The following is a 26,182-nucleotide window of genomic DNA, read 5'->3' as shown; positions in this document are numbered from 1 at the left end:
TTGAATAAATTGAAAGACCTGGTTTTTAAATTAGGTCTAAGGGACGCTTGGGAGTCACAATTGCCGCCACCCAAGGAGGTGATCAAAAAGTTATATTGGGACTGGGTGCAGAGTAATGCACTGAGGGCTACGGAGGGGGGCTCACTCACGGATCAATTTCTGCTAGTTAAATGTGTGAGAAAATTGGAGCCCTTCCTCGACCTGATAACCAAACCCTTAGATCGAGCTCTATATCTAAAACTGCGATATGGGACGCTTCCGGTGCATGACTTCACGGTGAGGTGGTCAAACTCTGGTGCCCCCATGCGTTCATGCCCAGGCTGTGTAGCACCTATAGAGTCTGTGGCCCATCTATTTTTTGCCTGTCCAGCTTACAAAGGGGCGCGGAGACTCTGGCTGAAACCTGTTTGCAGAGAACTGGGGTTGAGGTGCCATAGCCAGGCACTCCGTGTACTCTCTACGGACTCTTCATCTCCCTTCATGATATGTGGGGTGGCAAAGTTCTTGGGTAGTGCATGGACGACGCGCTCCCGGTTATTGAAATTGCATTCGGGGGGACCAACGGTTTGAGGATACAACCGCTGGTAGCAATTTAGTGACTGTGGTGTACCTCTTTTCTTTTATTTGTATTTTTAATAATTTTATGGGAGTATTGCAAATGTATTTTATATGTATTCTTTTATGGTGATCAAGTTGCCGAATAAAGATATTTCAAACATTTAGTACTCTCTAACCTCACTGAGTGGAATGTTGTAATAGTCTTATAACCCTTCCACGTCACTATACCAGTTGTTAAAGGTCTTCACCCTTGTTATAATTCAAGTTGGGGGCATACAGCAGCCAGTATAGCTACCAGCAGAGGGTTACAATGAACATTAATTAATAACACACTGCAGTAATTGTAAGAACAGTTCTGTGTGAAATATTATTCAGAGCAAGCCCTGGCAGCACAAAGCTGCCAGAAATCAAGAGACTTGTGGTTACTTCAAACCAGGTATAACATTAAGTAGTTTGTATTTACCCTTTATAATTGACAACCAGGCATTGCTTAATTCTTTTTCTAGTGGTTGTAAATAAGGACAGCTGGCACTCTTTTTTTGAAGAACCAGGACTTTTCTAGATTTTGACACAGAACGAGAGAGAGAGAGAGAGAGAGAGAGTGAAAGAGAAAGCACAAAATGGGGAAAGCAAGGAGAAGAGAAAGACAGAAAAGCAGTGGCAAAGGAAGAAAGGAAGGATGAAAAGTAGCCTACGAGTCTGCGCTTAGGGCCAGGGACAGTGTACTGGTGGATGAAGGACACATGAGGTGTCACAAACAAAGGGTGGTACGCCAGATGGAGGGAACATAGAGGGGAGCGCAGGCAGGGGGTGGGGATGGTGATAATTAATACATTTAAAAAAAGAAACTTACCTGAAGCTGCCGGCCACCTCTTGCATCGTGTCACGCCTCCTCTCCTCTTCCTGGTCCCAGCAGTGCCTGGGACATACTCCCATCCAATCCTCGTGCTGCACAGCAGTGCAGGGATTGGCCTGAGTGGGCTGGAAAGATGCTCCACTCAGCCCAGGGAGCCTGTGGGGTTTCTCCAGCCCGGCTGTTCAATGCAGCCGCCTCGAGAAGCCTGAGTGCGCATGTGTGTTTTGGCCTTCCTGAAATGGCTGACCAAACACATATGCGTACTTGGGGAGTGCACATAGGACTCCTCCTCCCCATCCCATGCCTCGGCCTGCACCTCCCTACAGTGCTGACTCAGAGCTGGTGTTAGATTGGGGGGTCTCTAGTTGGCACAGATAGGTACTTGTGACAAGTAGGGACCCTCTCCTCTAGTCAGGACAAGGGGATTACACTCCTAAAATAACCCCTGCTCACCCTCTAGGTTGCATGGCACGAGCAGTCAAGGCTTATTTCAGAGGCGTTGTAAGTTAAGCAGTTGTGACCACATACAGTAACCCAGTGACAACACTACAAATGGACACCACACAAGTTTTATATAAAAAATAAGTAGACTTTATGTTGAGTTACCACAAGACCATAAACAACAAAAATACACACTATGATTACTTTAAGATGGTAGATTTAAGCTTAGTTCAGTTCAGTTCTTAGATGCTACACTCTGCGTCAATGTACCTTAAGTGGCGCTGCGCTTCCATGACAAGCAATGTCGCAGCGATGGGAAATGTGGCAAAGTTCAGATACAAAGAAATAAAGACGTGAAGGTCTTCCAGATGCGGCGCGCTTCTCGGGGATGCGAGAAACTCTCGGTTCGATGCGTGGACTGCAGCGGCGACACTCTTACGATGCAACGACAACAGCCTCAGCGGCAATGCTCTTCTCCACGAAGCGTGAAGCTTCCGCTCGATGCGACAACTACAGCGGTGAAATCCAAGATGCGATGGCAGCAGTTCCGACGGCTGCGCGCTTCTCGGGATGCAAGGTGCTCTTGGTCGATGCAGTGCAATGCGACAGTTGCAGCGGCGACACCCTCCTTCTTCAGAGTTGCGACGGCAGGCACAGTGACGGCGACACGCTCTGACCTCATTGCGAGATTCTTCTCCTGGTGCGGTGCAGTGCGACAACCACAGCGGCGACACCCTCCTTCTTTGGAGTTGCGACGGCAGCAGGAGCGATGGCGACACGTTTCCTCTTCGTTGCGGCACGCTTCTCTCCGATGCGGTGCAGTGCGGCAGTTCCAGCGGCGACACCCTCATTTCTCCGGAGTTGCAACGCCGGGCACAGCAACGGCGGCGCGCTTCTTCTTGTTGAGTCGCGCTTCCAGCTCCTTGTGACACAGAGTTCCTCAGAAGGCCCAAAACAGCAGCAGGCACTTTCACAAGAACTCTGGGGAGCTGGGGGGGGGTGAAGTCTGTTGTCCCTGAGACTTCAGCAGGAGGCAAGCTCTTTTCCAAGCCCTTGGAGATCCTTCACAAGTTGAAAGCAAAGTACACAAAGTTCCTTTCTCCTTCCTTTGGCAGTAAGGCAACCCCTGCAGGCCAATCCCCCAAGCAGCACTTCAGCTTGGGAATAGTCTCTCCTCAGTTTCTTCAGGTTCCTCTCCTCAGTAAAGGTTTCTTCTTGTAGTCCAAAGTGATCTAATTTCATAGGATCAGGGTCCCAATATGTATACGCAGAATCCTTTGTTCTCTGAGGGGAGAGGGGCCTTTGCCCAGTCCAAACCAGTTCTGAAGCACTCTGTTTACCAGACTTCTCCTTTCCTTTCACAGTGCAGGGCATGCACATCAGACGCCCCACAGGAGGTGGAGCCAGCATTGTGGAAGGCAAGTGCAGTCCTGGAGCACTTTGTTGACAGGACTCCTTCTCTTCTTTCAGTGTGCAGGGCAGAGACATCAGCCGCTCCCCAGGGGGTGGAGCTAGCATTGTGGAAGGCAGGCACCGCCCTATTCAGAGTTCAGGTGCACTCCTCCCTCCCATCAAGATGCAGATCTCTCTATTCACCACTGGGTGACTCAGCCTGTCTCCTGGAATTTCCCAGCCCTGTCAATCACAAAACCAGACATAGGAATACACAAACTAGCAGGGGCAGGTTTGAATGGTTAGACAAGCAAATACCTACTTTCTAAAAGTGGTATTTGCAAACACAGAATATTAAAATAAACTTTACTAAAATATGTATTTTATTATTTTGAGTTCAGGCATACTAAACTCGAATTTCTACCATGTTCTCTGAGCCTGTTAGGATTATAAACTGTAACAATTCTAACAGCCCATTCTGGCCTATGGACAACAGGTAGCCTTGCAATAGTGAAAAACGAAAATGGCTGTAATTCACTATTAGGACATGCCACACACATCAGGACTTGTCCTACCTTATACTTACAATGCACCATGCCCTTGGGCATACCATAGGGGTGACTGATATGAAGAAAAGGGAAGGTTTAGGGACTGGGAAGTGGGTGCACTTACCCAGTCAGCATGGCAGTACCAGACTGCACGCAGGCTCTGCAATGGCAGACCTAAGACATGTTTTACAAGGCTGCTTCTGTGGGTGGCACAACCAGTGCTGTAGGCCCACCAGCAGCATTTGGATTACACACCCTGGCACACTCAGTGCACTAGACTAGGGTCTGACAAGTAAACCAAATAGCCGAACATGGAACCACTGATTAGTACATACATTTACAATAGGGAGAGCATATGAACTTTAGCACTGGTCAACAGTGGTAAAGTGCCCAGAGTCATAAAATAGCCAACAACAGGTCAGAAAAAATATAGGAGGAAGGCAAAAAGTTCAAGGATGACCCTGCGAAAAGGGTCAAGTCCAACAGCTGGCAAATAAAAAATAAAACAATGCTAGAACATTGTTTTGTTTTTTATTTGCGGGCTCTGAGCCACGCAGTGGGGTGACGCTCCTCCGTCATTGCGGAGGTGCAGCCGGTGTTTCATATTCAGCAATCCGACATTCACCAGTGATGCGGCGGGCTTACTGGACAACATTTGATACAGAGTTACAAGGGTGAATGGTATGTACAACAGGTAATTTCCTGGGGTCCATGGTCATGTGGTTACAGTGTGACTGAGCAGCCTAGAACGTCTTCCACTTGTTGTAATAAGATATAATGTAAATGATAAGTCATGGCTTGTTAGAAGCTGTCATGAGCTAAAAGGTACTAAGAAATGTTGCAGGTAGCTCGTTCTGGGGTTAATGACCTTAGCCGTCTTCTTGCCCTCATCCTGGCTTCTCTCACAGCCAGTATGACCCAACTAGAAACTAGAGCTGCTAAGGCATGTATGTCACCCTTTCATGTTCTACCTTCATCTCTCATCATCTAGTGTTTGGAAACCACAAAGTTGTGTGTCATTACAGCACACTGACAGAATATGTCAAGATTTTTATGGCCAATATCCAAATTGGAACAGATGATTCAGCATGCGGTATGCACTGTATTGAATTTATACACTATGTTCCTGTTCTCTCTGCACGGTGTGTTGACATCAGTAATTGGCCAATAGTGCTATAAATAACATAAACAATAACGTTATTACTCGGTCCTTTCTGCTTTTTATTCTTTTGGGAGTGTAGGCCTTTTCTAGGTGACAAGATTTTGCGAAAATGCCTGTGTGGCTTCAGTGCTGGATTAATCCCTGCTGAAGCCTCTAGGGTAGTGGTCTTCAACCTTTTGATGCTGAGACCCCCCAACAAAACTTTTTAGGCATAAGGACCCTCTCCCTACAAAAATGTCTAGAACGAGGTACTCCTTATCATGGACAAACATAAATGTTCGCCGGAGAAACAGTCAATCTGTGGTTGTACCTCATTAGTACCAGTTTAACACCCATATATAGCAATAAGCAACAATATAAGCCCCTCGAGCTGCCGGTGTGTCATTTTTTTTTTACCCTCTGGTTGCGCAGAGTACAGTCCCATATCTATGAGTCCACGCAAAGTCACTTTGCATGAATTTTCATGGCCTCCTCAATATGGTGCAAGGCATTGCCGCGCAAGTCGATACGCTGCCTTACACCGCGTCAGGGGGGCGATCCATGGGCGTTGCGGTGGGCTTTCCTATATGTTTTGACACATTCCCAGATTTACAAGAATCTGTAACCCTGAGGATGCATCAAAACTGTATGCTGCTCCAGGGGATGCTTAATGAGGAGAAATATCTTTATTTCTCATCAATTGTTTCCTCTTTCTATGTGCAGCACACATAGAAAAGGGAAAAAGCCTCCATGGGTTGTTTTTGCACAAAACCAATCCTGCCAACAATGCAGACACCCTTGCACCATGGTGCAAGCGTGCCTGCGTAGGTGCTAGGCACCAAAGTGTGTGCTGGCAGAAAGGACAGGAATGCACTGTATCTTTTAAATTCCATTCCTGTACTTTTGAATTGGCAGAGAGCAGCACAGTAAAAATACTTGCGGAGCTGCCCTACACCATTTCATTATAAATGAGGCCCATAGATTCTAGTAATATCCAGACCCTGTGGATGCAATCTATTTTACATAACTGTCCCTTCAACACATTCTCATGGATAGTAAGCACTGTGTAAATACAACAACAATTAATAGCAAGCACTGGACAGCTCAGTTAACTCTGTGCAGTACCACTCAAAAAGCTTCAAGTGATTTAATCAAGTAACTGCAATAGCACTCTCCTGAAAAAATCAAAGCCAGGCAGACAGCTTAACACACCTTGCTGCTGGCCTGAAATTAAAATGTGCCCAACCAGTTAAATCTGAAAATCCTTTACATTTGCAGATTAACTCATTGTGCACATGTGCATTTCATTCAGGCCAGCAACACACTTGTAGAAAGGCATCTTTAGCAGTCTGCCTGTCTTCAATGTCCCAGCACAGGAGTCTGGAGAGTCCCTTAAAAACAACATTCCAGGGAAAGCATTTCAAGTACCGGAATTAACCACCTGGGAAGTTTTTTTTAGGAAATTAATAGCGCGATCCCTTTCCCATGCATCCACGGCCCCCCTGTGGGTCGCGCCCCACAGATTGAAGACTGCTGCTCTAGGGGGTCGAAATTTCGCCCCCCCCCTCGAAAATTATCTAATAATAAGTTGTTTATTTTACCATCCATCAGTTATAATGACCAATTATATTACACAAAGCTAAACATTAACAAATATTTAAATGTTATGAAACAAAAATGAATTGGAAACAGCTTGGTTGTAATTTTCTTTCAAGATCAAATCTATTTGGTATCCGTTGTCGTGAGCACCTAAGAGGAGTGGGGCCTACAGACTGGTGCCTACTTTGCCTATTTGCTAATCCCAAACTGGTTGGATTGCGGGAGGGATAATGCATGTTATCATAGAAGCAGTCATTGCTGATACAGTGAAAACTGTAAGTGCCCTACCGCCATGGCCGTTCACAGACATTGGCAGTGCCTTTTCCCACACTCATAGCACGCAGCCGCGGTCTGTAGTAGGAGTTCCTGCAGGGCGGCGACGTGGGGAGGGGGAGGGGCAGGGTGGGGGGTAGTAATGTATGGATTACGGAGTTTCACCGGTAAGTAAACATATAAATAAATAAAACGAACTTCGTTGCGTGCAGTGCATCACCAAATACGATGAAGTACGCGCAACGAAATTTGTTTTATATATTTATATGTTTATTTACCTGTTAAACTCCGTAATACATACATTACTACCCCCCACCCTGACCCTCCCCCTCCCCACGCCTCGCCTTGCAGGAACTCCTACTATCGACCGTGGCTGATTGCATGACTAAACTAAACTGTGCAATGAACCTGGGAAAGTTCCGTCAAACACCACAATTTTCCAGCGGTGGCATAATGAAAGAGATTTCGTAAAAGACTAAAAAATTATTTTCATGTGAATAACAAAAAATGTGTAATTGCACATTTACACTAACCATAAGGCTGCTGATTATCCACTTTGAGGACAACCTGCAGCCCTAGATGGCTATTTACTCAGACGTTTTGAAGTATGTAAAGTAGTACTCCTGTAATACTCTTTTATGTATTATTACATGCCTTTGTGAGTTGGCCCCAAAACATCCAAAAAGGTAATAAAATCAGAATTTTCAGGGACAATTTGTATATAATAAATAGAAATAGAAAGGGACTCTGCTTACTCTCTGTGCACTTTTACTAATAAAGAGTAGGACGTTTCAGGGCAGACTAACAAGGGCATTTAAAGGTACATGAAACCAAACCCGTGGAGTACTACTTCTAGTACTCATTAATGCTTTTGTGATTCAGCCTCAGTGAACTTTTTGTAGGCATATTCAGTTCTGAAAAAATATTTATGAATCAGCACGTCACTGCTTTGAAAAGTCATAATTGTTTTTATTGTTGTTGGTATTACTTCGACCCTTGAGCCAAACACTGTAACAAATTCTCTATTTTGGTAATAAGAAATGTGTGTGTATAGTAGTGTGGTGTGACACACGGCGTAACAGATTCTCTCATTTTGTAATAAGAAATGCATGTTTTGTGATGTGCTATGAAACTATTATCATATGATAAAGCACACTTTCCAAGCCACATATTTTGCTATGCCATGTCATGTGGTATCACTCGCCATGATATGGGATCTGTGGTATGGTATTTTTGTTTTTTCCGCATAATCGCACCATGTTAGGGAGTACTCTGAGCTCAGATGTCTTGATATCTGTAATAAAGCGTGAATCCAGTAAAGAACTGCTCGTAAGTCGTATCTGCCCGGTCTATGTCTAGCAAGTTTCAGCTCTCTAGTAACTTGGATGATCATTCATCTGGAAATTGAAACACCCCAAGAGCCTTCAGGTACCTAATGATCGTATTAAGTATTACCTTGTCATGCATCAGAGGCTTTGCAGAGGGGACAGGGGCTTGTTTTTCCTGCAGATGATACTGCACCTGAGAATGCCCTCAGCGTTTGAAGCTACGCCTGAACACTGGAGTACGTACATGAGTATATGAAGTTACTCTTGGTCCTATGAGCATTTACTTGGTCATATGGAAAGTTTATTTGTATTGAAAGCTATACAGCATGAACCAAGCGTGGGCTCAGCAGAGGATTTGTGTAGACAACCATGAAGAGGTTTGTGTGGTCATAGTAGTGAATTTTGGTTTTCTGGTTGGCTAGGAATACACTGAGAGGCTCCAGTAATAAGTTGAAGGACTAGGTTGAAGTTCACAATTGAGAATAAACCTGTGAGGAGCTCCAGTTGCCAATGGCGTCTGCTGAGATCTAGAGGTTGGAGTTGGAGTGAAGGTAGGAGAACCTGTGTAATATAGTGTTATCAAATTTCCCATTCATGGACAGGATATCTAATAGGGATAGATGGTGGATGGTGTTCAAGTCTACTGAAGGGTGAAGGAGGGCTAATAGTCAATGGTCATCATTGAGAGTGAAGGTTCCATCTGTAGATACAATTCATCAGATATCACCCTTATTTCGAGGGAGGTGGTGCGCGTGGTGTGCCAGAGGGATTCCTCATCTGCCAGCTGACGTTGGTGTGGTCCTGGCTCCTGCAGCCCTGACGGATTACCCTTGGCCCGGGGCTTCTCTGCTCTTCGTTCATGTTGGGCATTCGATCTCTCTTCTTGAACCTGCCCTACAATGAAAGCACCATTTTCCTGTGATAATGGGTGTGATTAGGGTCCCAGATGGAATTCACCCTGTTCCTGTGAAGTTATTTCTTGTTAGTTATGAGAGAGCTTGGATCTGAGACGGATGTATTGCAATGCTTTCGAATGGCGTATTTTTATTGCATGTATTGCCCACCTTTAATATTTTTTCTTCCTGATTTCTTTGATCTTTTTTATCTGCAATTGTCTACCCTGGTGGAATCTGCCAATCAAGAACTATCCATATTGCTAAGGGTGATTTTAGTGCCCTCTGTGTTCTTTTCCTCCTAGCTGAGATCCTCTCAACGAGCCACGTGAAACATTTCAAATGTATGTCAAGTGCGTAGTGGCACCCTGGACACTTGGGGAAGTCACACTTTTTCTGGCAATCACGAAGGAAACAAAAGAGAGATTCACTGTGTCCAGTCTTGATAGTGAAGAAAAGGGTGTCATTCATGGTCTAGCTAATCACTGTTTGGTGATTGCTGTCTCTGTTATCTTGCAGGGGAAGGTATGTTGGGTGTTGGGCAGTAGTTGGCAGAATTGCCATTAGTTCGCATAAAAGGTGGTGCCTTGAGGTTTGAGACTGTGCCGTCTGGACATACAAGGTTGTGCTAAAGGCACATTATGGTAGCACCATAGTTAATTTATAGTTGTTAACTAACATAGTTTTTGTCTTTTATGGTACATTTTTAGTATGTTGTTGTTTATTCTTTGTACCTTCTTTTAATAAATGAAATATGTTATTGGCTCATGCATGTTAGAAGTTCTGCAGCAACCCTTCCTCTCACATATATTTTAATGATTTTTATGATGCCTGTAGTAGACCTTATTAGAGGGTGTGGCTGTGGTTTTCATTTGTGCACTGGTGATACCAGGGTATCAGAGCTTCCTCTTGGTGGATCGTCATTTCTTCAACCAGTCTGAACATTTGTTGTCACCCGCTGTGCTGGCCTGAGTCAACTGGGCCTTTCCTGACTTCTGTACAGCAGGAGGGTGGCATTGCCATTAGTCTGATCACAAATCTAGCTTTACTCCCTCAAACAGGAGCAAACTCTATAAGTTTCTTTTTCACGTTTTTTTCTTTATTAGCAAATTTTTTTTTTCGATTTTCTGTCAATATTGTTTGTATCTATCATTTCCTAACCTTATTAAATGGTTTCATGTCTTCATGACTTGTAACAGTATCAAACTTGACCTTCGTGAATCTGAATTAGGGGAATACTTGGGAAAGTTCAAAATGCTGCAGTCGGCATACGTCTACAATGGAGTAAATTCAACCATTTGTGTCAGTTGTTCTCTCATTTCATTGATTGCCAATGAACCAGCGTGCTTTATGGGAGTTCCCACCTCTTTCAAGATTCCCCTAGGTGAACATGCGCAAAAAAATAAATACTTATCAATTGGAAAAATAACTTACTGTTAGGTCATGTGAATTGGCAACCAGTCACATTTTAGGGCATTTGATGTCACTTCAAGTGATGTAATCCGGGTCAAAGTGTGCAGGATGCCATTTTCGCTACAACTGGCAATTTTTAAATTGATGTCCAGGTGATATTGTTTGTTTTAAATCATATAAATTATTCTTGAAATATTCATTATTGTGTTGACTGCAAAGCCATCAAATTAGAAATCTATTATTGATGCGCAAGATAATGACTTGCATCCTGTTAAAAAAATAACGCATTTTAATAGTTTACTCAGTTAAAAGTGTTTTTAACCGAGACTCCTGTACTGCACTATGTGGCCCGAACTGTGCTAAATAACATTTGAAGAAATACTAATAAAATGAATTATGTTGCAGCATAGTTGAATAACTTCACAAAAAGGCTGTTTGTCAGGGTGTCCATTCATAGAAATGTGGCTCCATTGGTTGTAGATTTTCTATCACAAGCTCCAATGCAGCAATAGATATGTATGAGATTATTTAGTCAACCTTATTCGGGTTCCATACACTGGACTTATTTCATGAGCTTCAGACAAAGTTGCCTGCACCGAGTTACAACACGCTCCGCCTGGCAGGTTTCTTCTTTCAAGCAGAAAGGGATGCCTGAAAGATGCGCATCCGAGGACATCTCACAAGCTGGTAAGATAGTTCAGAGTGTTTAAACACTTGCTGCAGAGATCTGCATAGAACCTCTAGGGGTGAAGTTTGAATATGATGCTGAAGGCCCAGATATTTCTGAGATCAATAAAACCAGTACCATTGAATTGGGTAATAGTGTAAATTGTGTCACAAATAGGGTCTTTAGGAGACCGCTAGAATCCTATTTCGTGCCATTGTTAAATCGCATATTCTCTCTTTCCATGGGTTAATGCGTCTAAAATACGCTAAAATTTGAAGAGATGATGCCACCTTCGTATGAATTTCCCTGGCGGACTATTTCAGAATTAATTCTCACTGCGGCCTCACACATTATTCTCTCTGGATGTCCTGAAGAATAGACTGAGACACCTTATCAGACTTCCATGGAAGACTCGCAAGTGACAATGGATAATAATAAAACAGGTGTTAAAAGCACTTAACTTGGCAGAAAAGCAATTTGCAAAATGCTATAAAATGCAGAAGTCATTAAACCTTCGAGTCCTGTCACTTGAGAAGGAGGAGGGGGGAAGAGGGCTAAAAAACACAGACGCTGTTTTAGCAAAGTTGTCCTAACTGTCATTTTCTGTTTTTATTATACATTAACATAGTGCTTCAACATATGTTGTATATGTCTGTATAGCAAGTGATATGAAATTCATAATGATCATTTGCTTAGACGTGTTTGCTTTCAGCAGTTTACCTCCGCTTTCACAAGCGTCGTTTTTGAAGGTGGTGAGTGGAGCTGATTGCCTTAGCCCATCCTTCCAATAGGTGGCGCTGTGGAGTATTTCACCCAGTCCACGCGTTCAATCCACCTGACCTACTTCTTGTGATGTATTTCTGTGCCCCATGCAAGGCTCTCCACGCACTGCATGGAATAAAGCCCGTGGGCCTTGAGGCCTGGCTAATGTCAGGTAGAGCCGGCGCTGGGCAGAATCGGACAGAGCAGGCCCGGGGCTAAGAGGGAACCACAATTATAATCACTGATTGCTCGAAAATAAGATATTTACCTTTGAGGAGCCTAGCTTGCTTTCTGCCCTAAAATATAAGGATTTCATTTGATTTTTTTTATTATTAATGATAGGTTACTTTTAGGATCACACACATGCATCAGAAAACACATGTGTATACACTCACATATACTCAACATTCAACAACTCTACTTTTTGTAGCAAATGGAGAGCACAATAAAACTTAGCGGCACTACCTATATTTTTCTGCTTTTATAGGAAATGAATCATGATCTTGCTAATAATATAGCCTCGCAGCGATGTCTGGTCCGAGTTAGTTTCTGCCCCACCCAGTTCTCAATTTTTTCATTACACAGTTGGGGGTTGTTTTATTTGGACTATTATCATTAGTATATTAAAGAAAAAGGGGTAACCATGTGTCCCTCAGAACCTGGGTAATTAATGGTTAAGAAAAAATTGGTTCTGTTGGGTAAGACACATTACGTCGAAACGTCGACGCATGTCATAATGGTCGAGAACCACCAGAATCCCAATAGGAACACTAGGATTCCTTGGTTGAAAATAAGCATCTGGCCAATGAAACACTTGTATATATTTGTATATAGGAAATCACCTTGCACTGTATATTTCTTCACTCATTGAGCACTCTTCACTCTAAGTCAACTTTTTGTACTATTTCTGACAGTCCTATCATGCATTGTATGTTATCTTTGAATGAAGTAATTCAGATATAAATTGAATGAATTCTGTGAAAAATTACACAATACAAGCATTTGATTTCACGATTTTGTAATTTGAGCATTCATTTCTCAAGTTAGGCGTGTATCAGAGATTTATTGTTCTTGATTGCATTGATCAGCAATAACAAAGTAATGTGTCTTACCCAACAGAGCCAATTTTTTCTTAACTACTATCATTAGTACTTTGCAAGTGAATGATATGTTGTGTATGTTTGGTGTTGTGTGTAGCCAGAGGCTTTTACCTGTTCCATTCAGCGTCATCTGAAGGACTGGCATGTGCATTACTTGGCTTTGTGTATTTATTTTATTTTTGGGGGGGAGTTTTATATAGCGCTTACATGACCCGAAGGGCATCAGAGAGCTTTACAGCAGCAGAACATGAACAGAAACATAAACATGAAGGGGTTGAAAATTCATTTCTGGTTGTATACTATTATTGTTGGTACATTTATTGAGTTTGGTTATGATCAACTGCATGGAATGTCTGAGCTATGCTGTATGTGTGCACATTGTTCTGTATACTGTGTTGTGCTGGATGTTGTCTGTTATTGCCTAGTAGTACAGCAGCGTCTAAGTACAGGTCGCATGGCGGGGCACTGCCCACCCGAGTGCATCCACATGTGGCACTGCACACCCAAGTGCAGCGCTGGGAAATGTGCATAGCAAAGTGTGTTGTTTATTATCTTATGTGGCGTTGTGAGGTCAAACTATCTGCAATACCTCAGCTGTGTCAGTTGGTTGTGGCATATGATGTCTTTTGTGTTAAGTGTTTGTTGTTGGTAGGAGATGATGCTGTTGGTAATGTAGTGATACCCACCTATGCGGATGCATTCTGGGTATTCTATAGATCACTTCCTTTCGGGTGCATGAAATAGATCGGTAGAAGTTCTGCTAACTTGGATCCCCAGTTGCAGTGTATTCCTTTTGGAGGAATGACCATCCTATTCCCACCAGTTCCTCAGAACCTTGTCGAACTCGTTTGTGTCACTATCCACATCATTTGGTTGTGCTCCCCTTAACTGCAGAAGGATGGAAGTCCACCAGGGTTGGCCACTAAACCAAGCAGAGACAGAGAGAGACCCTTCCCCCTGGCTTTCATCCCAAGGGCCTCAATGCAACCCCACAGTTCCCTGCCTTCCTTTCTAGTGTGGAGGTAAAGAGTATCCCAGTAATTTAATTGGTAAATGGGTAGATATTTATTTCCCAGTCACTAAAAACAGTACAATTGGAAGAGCCACTAATAGAACAGAAAAGGCACTATTACATGGTCTCAAGTACAGAACCGAAAAACTTCTCCAGAACTGTATTGTAAAAATAATCATTAGAACACACACCTGTGGTATTCACAAGGTAGGGATCCATCACGCAATCACAATAAAACTGCAGGACATTAAAATTACAAGTGTCTTGACACAATAGCCATAAATGTCACCAATTTTCCCAATATTTAAAGGATCTTCTGACTAGGCACTACATTGCTCCCAATCCTCCTTAGCAGAATTGGTGCCTATGGGTGTGGTCCTGATGGCAAGTGGGGCAGGTCCTATGATTAGCTGAATTGTATCAATTTCTGGGCATGCCATGCGTAGTCCTGAGAGCAGAGCAAAAGTGTTGTTCTATTGTTGTTCAGCTGATTTCCACTGCTGCTCAAGAAACTTTACTTTGGCACTGTACCATGGTGCCTAGGGAAGGGGAGGAGAAGCTTAATCAATCAATTAAACAGGATTTATAAAGCGTGGCTACTCACCCAATAGGGTATCAAGACGATATAGCAAGCTAGTCAGTGACATAGCAATAGCAACTACTGGATCAGTCGGAGGACAGAGCATGGGTAATACCATATTGAAGGCTAGTGGACATCGCGTTGGCCTGAGCGCCTTCTAAGAGCACACTGTTCGGAGGGCAAACCAGAGAGAATTTTGCCATAAGAAATGTTAAAGAGCATTGTGATTTTCCCGTACAGGAGGGCCCGACCCCCCACCCTTCAGACGCAACACTCCATGCCATATGCCAGTGGTTCTCAAACTTTTTCGACCCACGGCTCCCTTGACCCATTGGCCATTGCCCATGGCTCCCCATTGTTATATATTTTTTGGAGGTTGGGTGGTGTAAGCTCAACCTCCGGAGTACTTGCATTTTCTCCCTGAAAATGATTGGGATGAAGCTGATGAAGGTATTATAATCATGCAAGCAGGGTGTTTTGTATTACTAAGGCGGTGTCTCCAATAAAATATTCCTAGTTACACTTCTTTGCCAATGCCTATTTTAGAGTACCCTCCCAAACTTGTTATCCCACTTACAGTGCTAGATAGCACCCCTATGCATGTAGGCCTCATTGGCAAAGTGTTTCTGCGTTTGAAGAATATTTGCATACACTTCCATTTCTACCCATGTCATAAGTGCCAACACACCTGTCTCAGCAGGGTGACTCACGATTTTGTAAACCACATACAGCTCTATTTTTGCTGTCTCCTCCCTAACATGGCCTCCAAATCAATGCAAGTAAAATAAATTCCTCTTGTTTTCCCTTTTTTTTAAACGTCCCTCTTTCTTGCTTCCAGATGTTCACATTATGCCATATATGGTGTTTTAGGAGACAGCAGGCCCTGTCTAGAAAAGTGTGTGTACTGAAAGAAATGTGTATCAGAAGTACCTATGATACAAGTACAAATGTCAATACTTTATAATACTTAGTGTGTTTAATTTACAGGACAACTGTACTTTCCTGATAACTTGCATTGGTATAAAATGCATTTGGAAAAAAACGAATATATTAATGAGTCTAACAAAATTAATCTGGCAACTTCTGCTTACTTTGGGAGTGTTGGAATGTGGGTATCCAGTGAAATATGGAGATCATCTCCCTCGACATGCCATCAATTAACCCCTTCACTGCGGCGGCAATTCCGCTGCAGTGCTAGGGGGTGGGGGGGTCGCACAGATCACCTGCACTTGTGACGGAACCGCTCCGTCACGCACCTCGGGTGAGCTGTGCTAGTGACGGAACGGTTCCGTCACGAATGCGCCCGCTCAATAGAACGCGCCGCGCAGGCGAGTCGAGCGGGCCGTGACGGTACCGTTCCGTCACTAGCACAGCTCACCCGAGGTGCGTGACAGAACGGTTCCGTCAAAAGCGCAGAAGGGGTTAAGCACTAAGTTTACAACTTTAGGCATGTCACTTACAAATCATCGACATCATGCGTTTAAGTCTAATTAGTTTAACTAAAGCCAACAGACCCTTTAACAATAAATGCATTTAAGTGTTTGGTCCATGGCTCTCCTGGCTAGGTTTGGCGGCTCCCCAGGGAGCCACGGCACACAATTTAGGAACCACTGCCATATGCTATGCCCTGCCTACTGGACCCGCACATCATATCATCCTTCTCTTTGTCCCGCCCTGTGCCAACTCTGTGGTACATCCTTCCTCCTACATCCCATCCATCCCGCCCTGGGAGACCGCATTCCTCCTGTTTGTTGCCTTTTATGCAGTGCTCTCTCTCTCCTAGGCCAGCTGGGCTCATCCTCTCCATGTGTCGCCGTATCTCATTTCTGTGACCCATGTATCTACTGCATGCGCTGTATTATTCCTCCCTGTTTACTCCCCCCTCACACCCATATTGCACTCAAGTATTTGAGTTGGTGATCACGGTTAGCGGGCAGAAGGGCAGCATAGTATGTCCTGTGCTTAGTCTGTGCACGGATTGGTGCAGACGGGCTTGTCTTAGCGTACTGTTGGCATGAAGCCATGAGCCATCCCAGCCATGGCAGTCTTAAAATGGCTGCTATCATCCACAGGTGGTATGAGGGGGCAGCTGTTGTCCGGGCAACAGGGCGCCCTCTGACTCTCAAAAGTAATAAACAGAAGACTGTGGCAAATGCAAGTTTCAAATAAGGGCTCAACTCCTCCTGCAGCCTGGGGCAAGTTGCATTGCCTTCAGGACTAGGGGAACATATAAGGACGAAAAGTGTGAAATCTTATTAAAAACAAAAGATGAACTAAAATGACAAAGTGCCCAGAAATTAAGAAGAGTTCAAATAAGAAAAAAGTGACGAGGAGATCAGGGCCTAGATGTATCAAGCATTTTGCGATTCGTTAAGGCCGAAATTCGCAGAATTTCGGCCTTAACGAATCGCAAACTGACATTTTGCATCTTTTGGGATGTATGTGAAATTAGCAAAATAAGGAATCGCAAAAAATTGCGATTCCTTATTTTGCTCAAGCATTTAAGGAATCGCAATTTTGCGATTCCTTAAATGCCATGTATGAAGCTTTTTTAGTTTGCGAATTCAGGTTAAGGAATCGCAAATTAACACGAACTTGAGGTTCATGTTAATTTGCGAAATCCTTTCAAAAACCAAAATGTGGCAATTTTGAGGGTGGCATGTGACACACATACATGCCCATAGGGCATGTTTGTGTGCCATATGCACACACGTGTACGTTTCAGGGGTGCAGCAGGGTGTCCATGAGACACCCCTGCACCCTTGCAATAATTCTCAAATTGCGATTAGCAAATAGCGAATTCGCAATTTGAGAATTATTTCGCAATCATTCCTATGGGCCTCCTGGCCCATAGGAATAAATGGGAAATTATTCCTTATTTGCGAATTCGCAACGTGCGAATTCGCAAATTAGGAATAATAAGGAATCGCAAAAAAATAGCGATTTAAAACATACATCCCATTTTGCGATTTCTTAATAGCGATTCGGTAAAAATCGCTATTAAGAAATCGCAAATAGGAACGATGATACATCTAGGCCCAGGTCCCCAACTGCAACGAAATAAAAAGTTGAGTGAAACGAAGGCGAATGAGCAGCGAGCGTTGAGCACCAAAGATGCCAATGGTTTCTAGCGCTATCCCACTCTTATGTACCATTTGATATGTACAGCACCTCTATTACATGACCACCGGTTTAGAACAAATACAATACAATAGCAGTATTCTATGATATCAAAGAGCTAACATATTGGATCAATTGTCTGTGTGATCATTTCTATACTGTTTGTGTATATATTGAATTAAGGTTGATGGATTCTTTGAGTAGCATTTGACATTTTATGATAGTTTTGCAGAACAAATGTGCATGTGCTGCAACGGAAACCATTAGTTTACATACGTGGATCTTTGCAGGTACAGCAAGTCCACAGATACGTGTGGACCCTGTGCACACGCAAGAATTCTAGTGGAGGCCAAGGAGTTCACAGATGTATAGTGCATTGTTATATGTTTGAGTGTAGGCCAATGGGTATACTCTCACACACGCATGCGTGCGCACACACACATGTGCGTGAACACATGCACACACAAATTGCTATACCTATTTACACACATGCATGTACGTGCATGTGCTCGTACAGTAGCACATACCAGGCCCCTGAGAAAGTGAGATGACCGTCTCTTCAACTCTTCGTTTTGCCACCTCTGGCACTTCCTGACATATCCAGGGGCTCAGGGGACATGGCTGTGGCAGCAGGAACCGGAAATAAACATGTGTCTTAGACCCATGCTCAGAAGGTCGTTGAAGGCTAAGGGTGAAAGTCAGAAAGGATCAGCCTTTTGAAGGGTTTGGAAGTGAAAGGGTGTGTGGTGTCACTTCCACTGTCCCTGGCATTTTGGTGAATTGACATACATAGTTTGCACCAAGCAAAGTTTGAAAGAATACAAGTTTGAATCTTAAAGCAGAGAGCATTCTCTTTTCACTGGATAGTACTTCCACACTTCTGCTGCAAGGACCGTGGTGTACCTCCCCTGTCTGAAGTATGGAATTTATTGCTTTGTTGAATATTTAATTTCCCAAGATTTAAGGTTTTTCCAACAGTAAAATGTGATATCCTACACCACTTGATTAAGCGATGTAAGAAGAGAATTTACTACATGCTCACAGTTTATGGGCTGGCATTCCTTCCTGTAAAAGAAGGGCACGCTTACATCTTGTTACTACGAACCCTGTTCTCCTAGATACGGAAATATTTCATTTTTTGTATTTCTGTTTTTGTATTTGTTTTCCTTCACGTGGCATGAAGCAAGCTGTTTCAGGAAAGGAAATGGGAAAGTTTCGCGTAAGCAAAGAAAGTCTCTTCAAACTACAGTTTACAAAGCTGTGATCACAGGGGGAGGCCTGGGCTTGGCTGTGGTTTCACGAATATAGTCTTGGGTGTGGCCAGGGCAGGTTTGCAATCACAGTCTCGGCCTGAATTCTGCCTGCTGAGAGCAGACACAATGGCTAGTCTTTACCTACAGGTCTGACGTGTTGATGTTGTTGGGTGGGGGGGGGGTGGTTAGGTGTTGCCGTTGCTCATAGGTGGTGCGGCAGGCTTGGGAGCCAAAAGGAACGCCTTGTTTGGAATGCTATCAGACCTGAGGGGACTCAGTGTCTCGCTGGAGGTTGGTGTTTTGGCTTTCGCATGGCAGACGTGGATCCTGCATGCAGCCGCGGTCGAGCTGGCCCGAAGAGGCAACCTTCCAATTTTGTGGTGGTCCCTAGCCCTCGCGGAGCCCAGCTGCCGCTTGAGTCGGCTCTGGCATGGAACCGAATGCAGCGACTCCAAGGCTCCAGGCTTTGATTCAGCAGTCGAGAGGTGTTGGCTGGACTCCGAAACATGCTTGAAAGGTACAGCTAAGGCTTTTGTCGCTTTTTCCCTTCTACGCCTAGATACTCAATGTCGGCAGCCTTCGCAGTGGCAGGTGCTTTCCGTGCAATGATTCGCTTACAAATAAATTCTTGTTTTATGGTATGACACTTCTCCACCACGGTTCACTGTAGACTTTTTGTATTTTGATTTTTGTGCTATTTTTGGATATTTGTTGATTGTTATCCTAGCTTTGGCGTACTGTGCGGAGAGGGAGCAGGAGTATTGTACAACACACCCTTCCCACAGAGTGAGGAGTAAGACACTACATAGGGCTCACTCATTGCTAAATGTAGTGTCTTGATACTAAACTAAACAGAATTAACTCTTGCAATTCTGGTGTCATCTATTCCTCTCCAATTACTTCCACTTTCTAATCTATGCTATCCACATTGTGCAACTCCTCTGTGATACCACGACAGTGTATGGTCTACTTCTTGCAGGAATTGTGAGCATCGCGAACCACTTGTGTGTTTTGAACATTCTGGTCTGTGCATTTGAAGACATTATGTTTACCTTTGTACGTTTACCTTTGGAATTTCCAAGCCACTAGTATCTTTATCCCAAAAAAAGTTTGCATGGAAATGAGTTGGCGTTAACTTTATTGTCTTCCAGGAGTTTTAGGTTTGGGTTGAATGGATTGCTTCCAGACAATACTAATCTGCACTGATTGTGAAGAAGGGCGGTTTTTAACCATGTGGGTGTTATTTGTAGTCAGTGTTCCAAGTCCAGATAGCCTTGGTATAATTTATATAGAAGCATTATTTCATTTTAATAAACTCTCCGTTATTATTCTTGTTGTTTCTTGTGAAGCTGGTTTCCATGTGTTTTGCAGATGCATTGATTCCTTTATTGCATGAGCGCTGGTGTTGCTGTTGGCAAGCCACGTGCACATGGCTGCCACCGGAGTCGGTGGAGGAGACAGTCCTGTCGGACCATCACTCCTTACGTCAGTCACATTAGAACGCCGCTATGCACTGTGGGTCGTGTAAGGGTGCTCCACTGAGCTCACTGCAGCCCCTTTAAGAGACCCACTGGCCCTGAGATGAGCCCAGAGCCTCGCGGGCTTCAGAGAGCTGAATGGGTACTGTACATACAGTTGTATTAGACACAGTACTTGTAATCCCATTTTTATACTTATCCTATTAGTGCGGCCTGAAGAGGGGTGAAATCGATGCTAAAGGTTTAAAAATAGTAATGCATTCGGAAAATATGATCTGAAAACCTCGTTGCACCCCCTTTACAGGATCCATCTACCACTGGACAGCTATAGGCGGTTATGTTTACAGTATTGGTACGTTGCCTTTTTTGAACATATGCGAGTGACTGATAGCCAAAAGCATTGAACACTGAAACATTTATTACAAGTTATCTAATAGCCCTTACTTCAACATACATATTTGAGTTGTAGATTTTACAAAGACAGTTTCTTCGGCATTTAACAAAGTGCATTGTGAGCCAAGGAGTTCAATGCTAATATTTTTTGTGTGAAAATGTATGGGGAGAACTGGAAGAAGAGGCATGAGGAGGGGTACATGTACAGGGAGAACTGGAAGAGGAGGCACTGGGAGGGCTACATGTACAGGGAGAACTGGAAGAAGAGGCACTGCGAGGAGTACATGTATGGGAAGAACTGGAAGAAGAGGCACTGCGAGGGGTACATGTATGGGAAGAACTGGAAGAAGAGGCACTGCAAGGGGTACATGTACGGGGAGAGCTGGAAGAAGAGGCACTGCGAGGGGTACATGTATGGGGAGAACTGGAAGAAGAGGCACTGCGAGGGGTACATGTATGGGAAGAACTGGAAGAAGAGGCACTGCAAGGGGTACATGTAAGGGGAGAACTGGAAGAAGAGGCACTGCGAGGGGTACATGTATGGGGAGAAATGGAAGAGGAGGCACTAGGAAGGCTACATGTACAGGGAGAACTGGAAGAATAGGCACTGCGAGGGGTACATGTATGGGAAGAACTGGAAGAAGAGGCACTGCGAGGGGTACATGTACAGGGAGAACTGGAAGTAGAGGCACTGTGAGGGGTACATGTATGGGGAGAACTAGAAGAAGAGGCATGAGGAGGGGTACATGTACGGGGAGAACTGGAAGAAGAGGCACTGCGAGGGGTACATGTACGGGGAGAACTGGAAGAAGAGGCACTGCAAGGAGTACATGTATGGGGAGAATTGGCAGAAGAGGCACTGCAAGGGGTACATGTATGGGGAGAACTAGAAGAAGAGGCATGAGGAGGGGTACATGTACGGGGAGAACTGGAAGAAGAGGCACTGCGAGGGGTACATGTTAAGGGAGAACTGGAAGAAGAGGCACTGCGAGGGGTACATGCATGGGGAGAACTGGAAGAAGAGGCACTGCAAGGGGTACATGTATGGGGAGAACTGGAAGAAGAGGCACTGTGAGGGGTACATGTACGGGGAGAACTGGAAGAAGAGGCACTGCAAGGGGTACATGTATGGGGAGAACTGGAAGAAGAGGCACAGCGAGGGGTACATGTATGGGGCAAACTAGAAAAAGAGGCACTGCGAGGGGTACATGTATGGCGAGAACTAGAAGAAGAGGCACTGCGAGGGGTACATGTATGGGGAGAACTGGAAGAAGAGGCACTGGGAGGGCTACATGTACAGGGAAAACTTAAAGAAGAGATACTGCGAGGGGTACATGTACGGGAAGAACTGGAAGAAGAGGCACTGCAAGGGGTACATGTATAGGGAGAACTGGAAGAAGAGGCAGAGCGAGGGGTACATGTATGGGGCAAACTAGAAAAAGAGGCACTGCGAGGGGTACATGTATGGCGAGAACTAGAAGAAGAGGCACTGCGAGGGGTACATGTACGGGGAGAACTGGAAGAAGAGGCACTTGGAGGGCTACATGTACAGGGAAAACTTAAAGAAGAGATACTGCGAGGGGTACATGTACGGGAAGAACTGGAAGAAGAGGCACTGCGAGGGGTGCATGTATGGGGAGAACTGGAAGAAGAGGCACTGCGAGGGGTGCATGTATGGGGAGAACTGGAAGAAGAGGCACTGCGAGGGGTACATGTTAAGGGAGAACTGGAAGAAGAGGCACTGCGAGGGGTACATGCATGGGGAGAACTGGATGAAGAGGCATTGCGAGGGGTACATGTATAGGGAGAACTGGAAGAAGAGGCACTGGGAGGGGTACATGTACGGGGAGAACTGGAAGAAGAGGAACTGCGAGGGGTACATGTATGGGGAGAACTGGAAGAAGAGGCACTGGGAGGGCTACATGTACAGGGAGAACTGGAAAAAGAGGCACTGGGAGGGCTACATGCATGGGGAGAACTGGAAGAAGAGGCACTGCAAGGGGTGCATGTATGGGGAGAACTGGAAGAAGAGGCACTGCAAGGGGTACATGTTAAGGGAGAACTGGAAGAAGAGGCACTGCGAGGGGTACATGCATGGGGAGAACTGGAAGAAGAGGCATTGCGAGGGGTACATGTATAGGGAGAACTGGAAGAAGAGGCACTGCGAGGGGTACATGTACGGGGAGAACTGGAAGAAGAGGCACTGCGAGGGGTACATGTATGGGGAGAACTGGAAGAAGAGGCACTGGGAGGGCTACATGTACAGGGAGACCTGGAAGAAGAGGCACTGGGAGGGCTACATGCATGGGGAGAACTGGAAGAAGAGGCATTGCGAGGGGTACATGTATAGGGAGAACTGGAAGAAGAGGCACTGCGAGGGGTACATGTACGAGGAGAACTGGAAGAAGAGTCACTGCGAGGGGTACATATACGGGGAGAACTGGAAGAAGAGGCACTGTGAGGGGTACATGTTAAGGGAATACTGGAAGAAGAGGCACTGCGAGGGGTACATGCATGGGGAGAACTGGAAGAAGAGGCATTGCGAGGGGTACATGTATAGGGAGAACTGGAAGAAGAGGCACTGGGAGGGGTACATGTACGGGGAGAACTGGAAGAAGAGGCACTGCGAGGGGTACATGTATGGGGAGAACTGGAAGAAGAGGCACTGGGAGGGCTACATGTACAGGGAGAACTGGAAGAAGAGGCACTGGGAGGGCTACATGCATGGGGAGAACTGGGAGAAGAGGCACTGCGAGGGGTGCATGTATGGGGAGAACTGGAAGAAGAGGCACTGCGAGGGGTACATGTTAAGGGAGAACTGGAAGAAGAGGCACTGCGAGGGGTACATGCATGGGGAGAACTGGAAGAAGAGGCATTGCGAGGGGTACATGTATAGGGAGAACTGGAAGAAGAGGCACTGGGAGGGGTACATGTACGGGGAGAACTGGAAGAAGAGGCACTGTGAGGGGTACATGTATGGGGAGAACTGGAACAAGAGGCACTGGGAGGGCTACATGTACAGGGAGAACAGGAAGAAGAGGCACTGGGAGGGCTACATGCATGGGGAGAACTGGAAGAAGAGGCATTTTGAGGGGTACATGTATAGGGAGAACTGGAAGAAGAGGCACTGCGAGGGGTACATGTACGAGGAGAACTGGAAGAGGAGGCACTGTTGGGGGTAAATGTGTGAGAGACCGGGAAGAAGAGGCACTGGGAGGGGTACATGTACGGGTAGAACTGGAAGAAAGGGCACTTGGAGGGGTACATGTATGGGGAGAACTGGAACAAAAGGCATGGGGAGGGGGACATGTCCGGGGAGAACTGGAAGAAGAGGCACTGGGAGGGGTACATGTGTGGGAGACTGGGAAGAAGAGGCACCGGGAGGGGTATATGTTTAGGGAAAGCATGAAGAAGGGACTATGTTAACAGTAGATGTATGGGAAGGGCAGGAAGAAGATGCACTGGAGGTGTATGATGAGAATGGAAATAATAGGCACTGGGAGGGGAGCGTTGTGCTAGAGGCATGGTGAGTGGGTAGATGTATGGGGAGTATGTGATATCTCACACTGTCTTTTGAAATGTAACCTTGGCTATTAAACATTTAGTGGGTTTACTTTTCCCACCTTTATGTACACTCCTACCAGTTTCTCCTTTACCTGCAGCAAGTGTACATTTTTCATAAGGTTTTGTATTGTTTTTTGTATGTTCCCTTCCTCTGTTTCTATAGTTGCCACACTTCACACTGCCCACAGCTTGTTTTAGGCAGACGTTTGGTGTCCACAAATGGAGGGAGTGGTGGCGGTGTACGTGGGGCAGTATGCTGGTGTCTCATCTTATTGTATGACGTATTACATTATGTTATGTTTTTGACATTTAATCAATCACTGAATCATTTGTAGACCGCACTAATCACCCGTGAGGGCCTCAAGGCACTTGGGGGGAGGGGGGTGCAGCTACTGCTAAACAGCCAGATATTGAGGTGTCTCCTGAAGGTCAGCAGAACCTGGGTCTGTCGTAGAAGGGTGGGGAGGGTGTTACATGTCTTGGCGCCGAGGTAGGAGAATGATCTCCTGCCGGTGGTCGTCCTGTGGATGCGTGGAACGGTGGCAAGGGCGAGGTCCGCGGAGCGAAGCTGGCGGTTCGGGGTGTAGAAGGTGAGTCATTTGTTGAGGTATGCTGGTCAGGCATTGTTGAGTGATTTGTGTGCATGGGTGAGGAGCTTGTAGGTGATCCTCATGTTGACTGGGAGCCAGTGGAGGCCTCTCAGGTGGGCTGTGATGTGGGTGTGGCAGGGGATGTCAAAGATAAGGGAAAGGGGAGGCGTTCTGTATGGGTTGTAGTCTTTTCTGGAGTTTGGCCGTGGTTACTGCGTGGAGGCGTAGGAGATGATGTTGAGGTTGTGTGAAGGGCACACATCCTGCTGCTGGACTAGCCTTGTTGCAGAATCAGCACAGTAGGTACTTTCCTGCTCGTCCCTGGGCTACATCACCAGACCAGACTCTGATGCACCTGGTGATGGTTTATTACGGTACATTAGGTGGCCAAGTCATGCTTATTGAGCTGTGGGTATGTGATTATGGAGGTAGTTGCTTGTGCATCTTCTAGGTCAGGAGATACACCCTCAACGTGGAAAGGAAATGCGTATATATTTAAATGAGAATTACTTCATAGTAATGAGTTCCCTTGCTTTTAATGTTCTTACATTGGATCAGTAGCATAGCAAAGATGAAATGGACCCTGGTGCAAACAAAGTAAATAAATGAACCCTCTACCTGCTGCAGTGATAATAAAATATAACAATTATCAGGGTTCAATTGGCCGCTTGGGTCTCTGGGCCCCGGTGCCACTGCACCTGCCGCCCAACGGTAGTTTTGCCCCTGCATTGGATACTTACTTAGGGCCATTAAAGGTGAAAATACAAGTAACTGTTTTAGTGCATTTGTTCTTAAAGTTTCCTGAAACTTTCTGTGATAGAATGTTCCACTCTAATGGCGGTGAAGATTTAGCGTCTATTGGTTGGTCTTTTTCCGCCCTTGTGGTTGTTCCTAGCACCTGGTGGTAGTCTTTTTTCTTCATGAGAAGGATTAGAAACCAAGGCACAGAGGCCGGGGAGAAAGTTGAAAGTATGTTTATTCATTGTGTGTCTTTTTGTAGAGTCTGACAGGCCGGCTTATGGCTTTTTCAGAAAGCTCTGAGACATCATAAGTGCACAAAGGTACAACAAGCAAAAGATGAACTCAGGAAGTGGTGACAGGCAGTGTTCCCACCAACAGCAAATCAGACCATGAGCCTTCACTTTACTTCCAGAGTGGTTTATTAAGGGTACTCAAAATTCTCACCATAAATATTAACATAGTATATAAATATAATTTTAA

The 26,182-nt window shown here is 45.1% G+C and overlaps 1 protein-coding gene across 3 annotated transcripts in view; it reads left to right on the top strand.

Moving 5' to 3' along the window:
- Positions 1 to 26,182, top strand: part of ZBTB7C (zinc finger and BTB domain containing 7C) — a 366,470-nt gene that overhangs the window by 241,633 nt on the left and 98,655 nt on the right. The window contains exon 1 of one of the 3 annotated variants that reach the window (XM_086960360.1): positions 19,170 to 19,453. The exons of the other annotated variants lie outside the window; for them this stretch is intronic. Coding sequence (XP_086816486.1) covers positions 19,443 to 19,453 — 11 coding nt within the window. The 5' untranslated portion in view covers positions 19,170 to 19,442. Of the gene's footprint in view, positions 1 to 19,169; positions 19,454 to 26,182 lie in introns of those variants that run through there. 3 annotated transcript variants of the gene reach the window in all.

The sequence above is a fragment of the Lissotriton vulgaris genome, chromosome 3_1 (assembly GCF_964263255.1).
Source record: "Lissotriton vulgaris chromosome 3_1, aLisVul1.2, whole genome shotgun sequence".
NCBI lineage: Eukaryota > Metazoa > Chordata > Amphibia > Caudata > Salamandridae > Lissotriton > Lissotriton vulgaris.
This window is presented reverse-complemented; position numbering and strand designations above follow the sequence as displayed.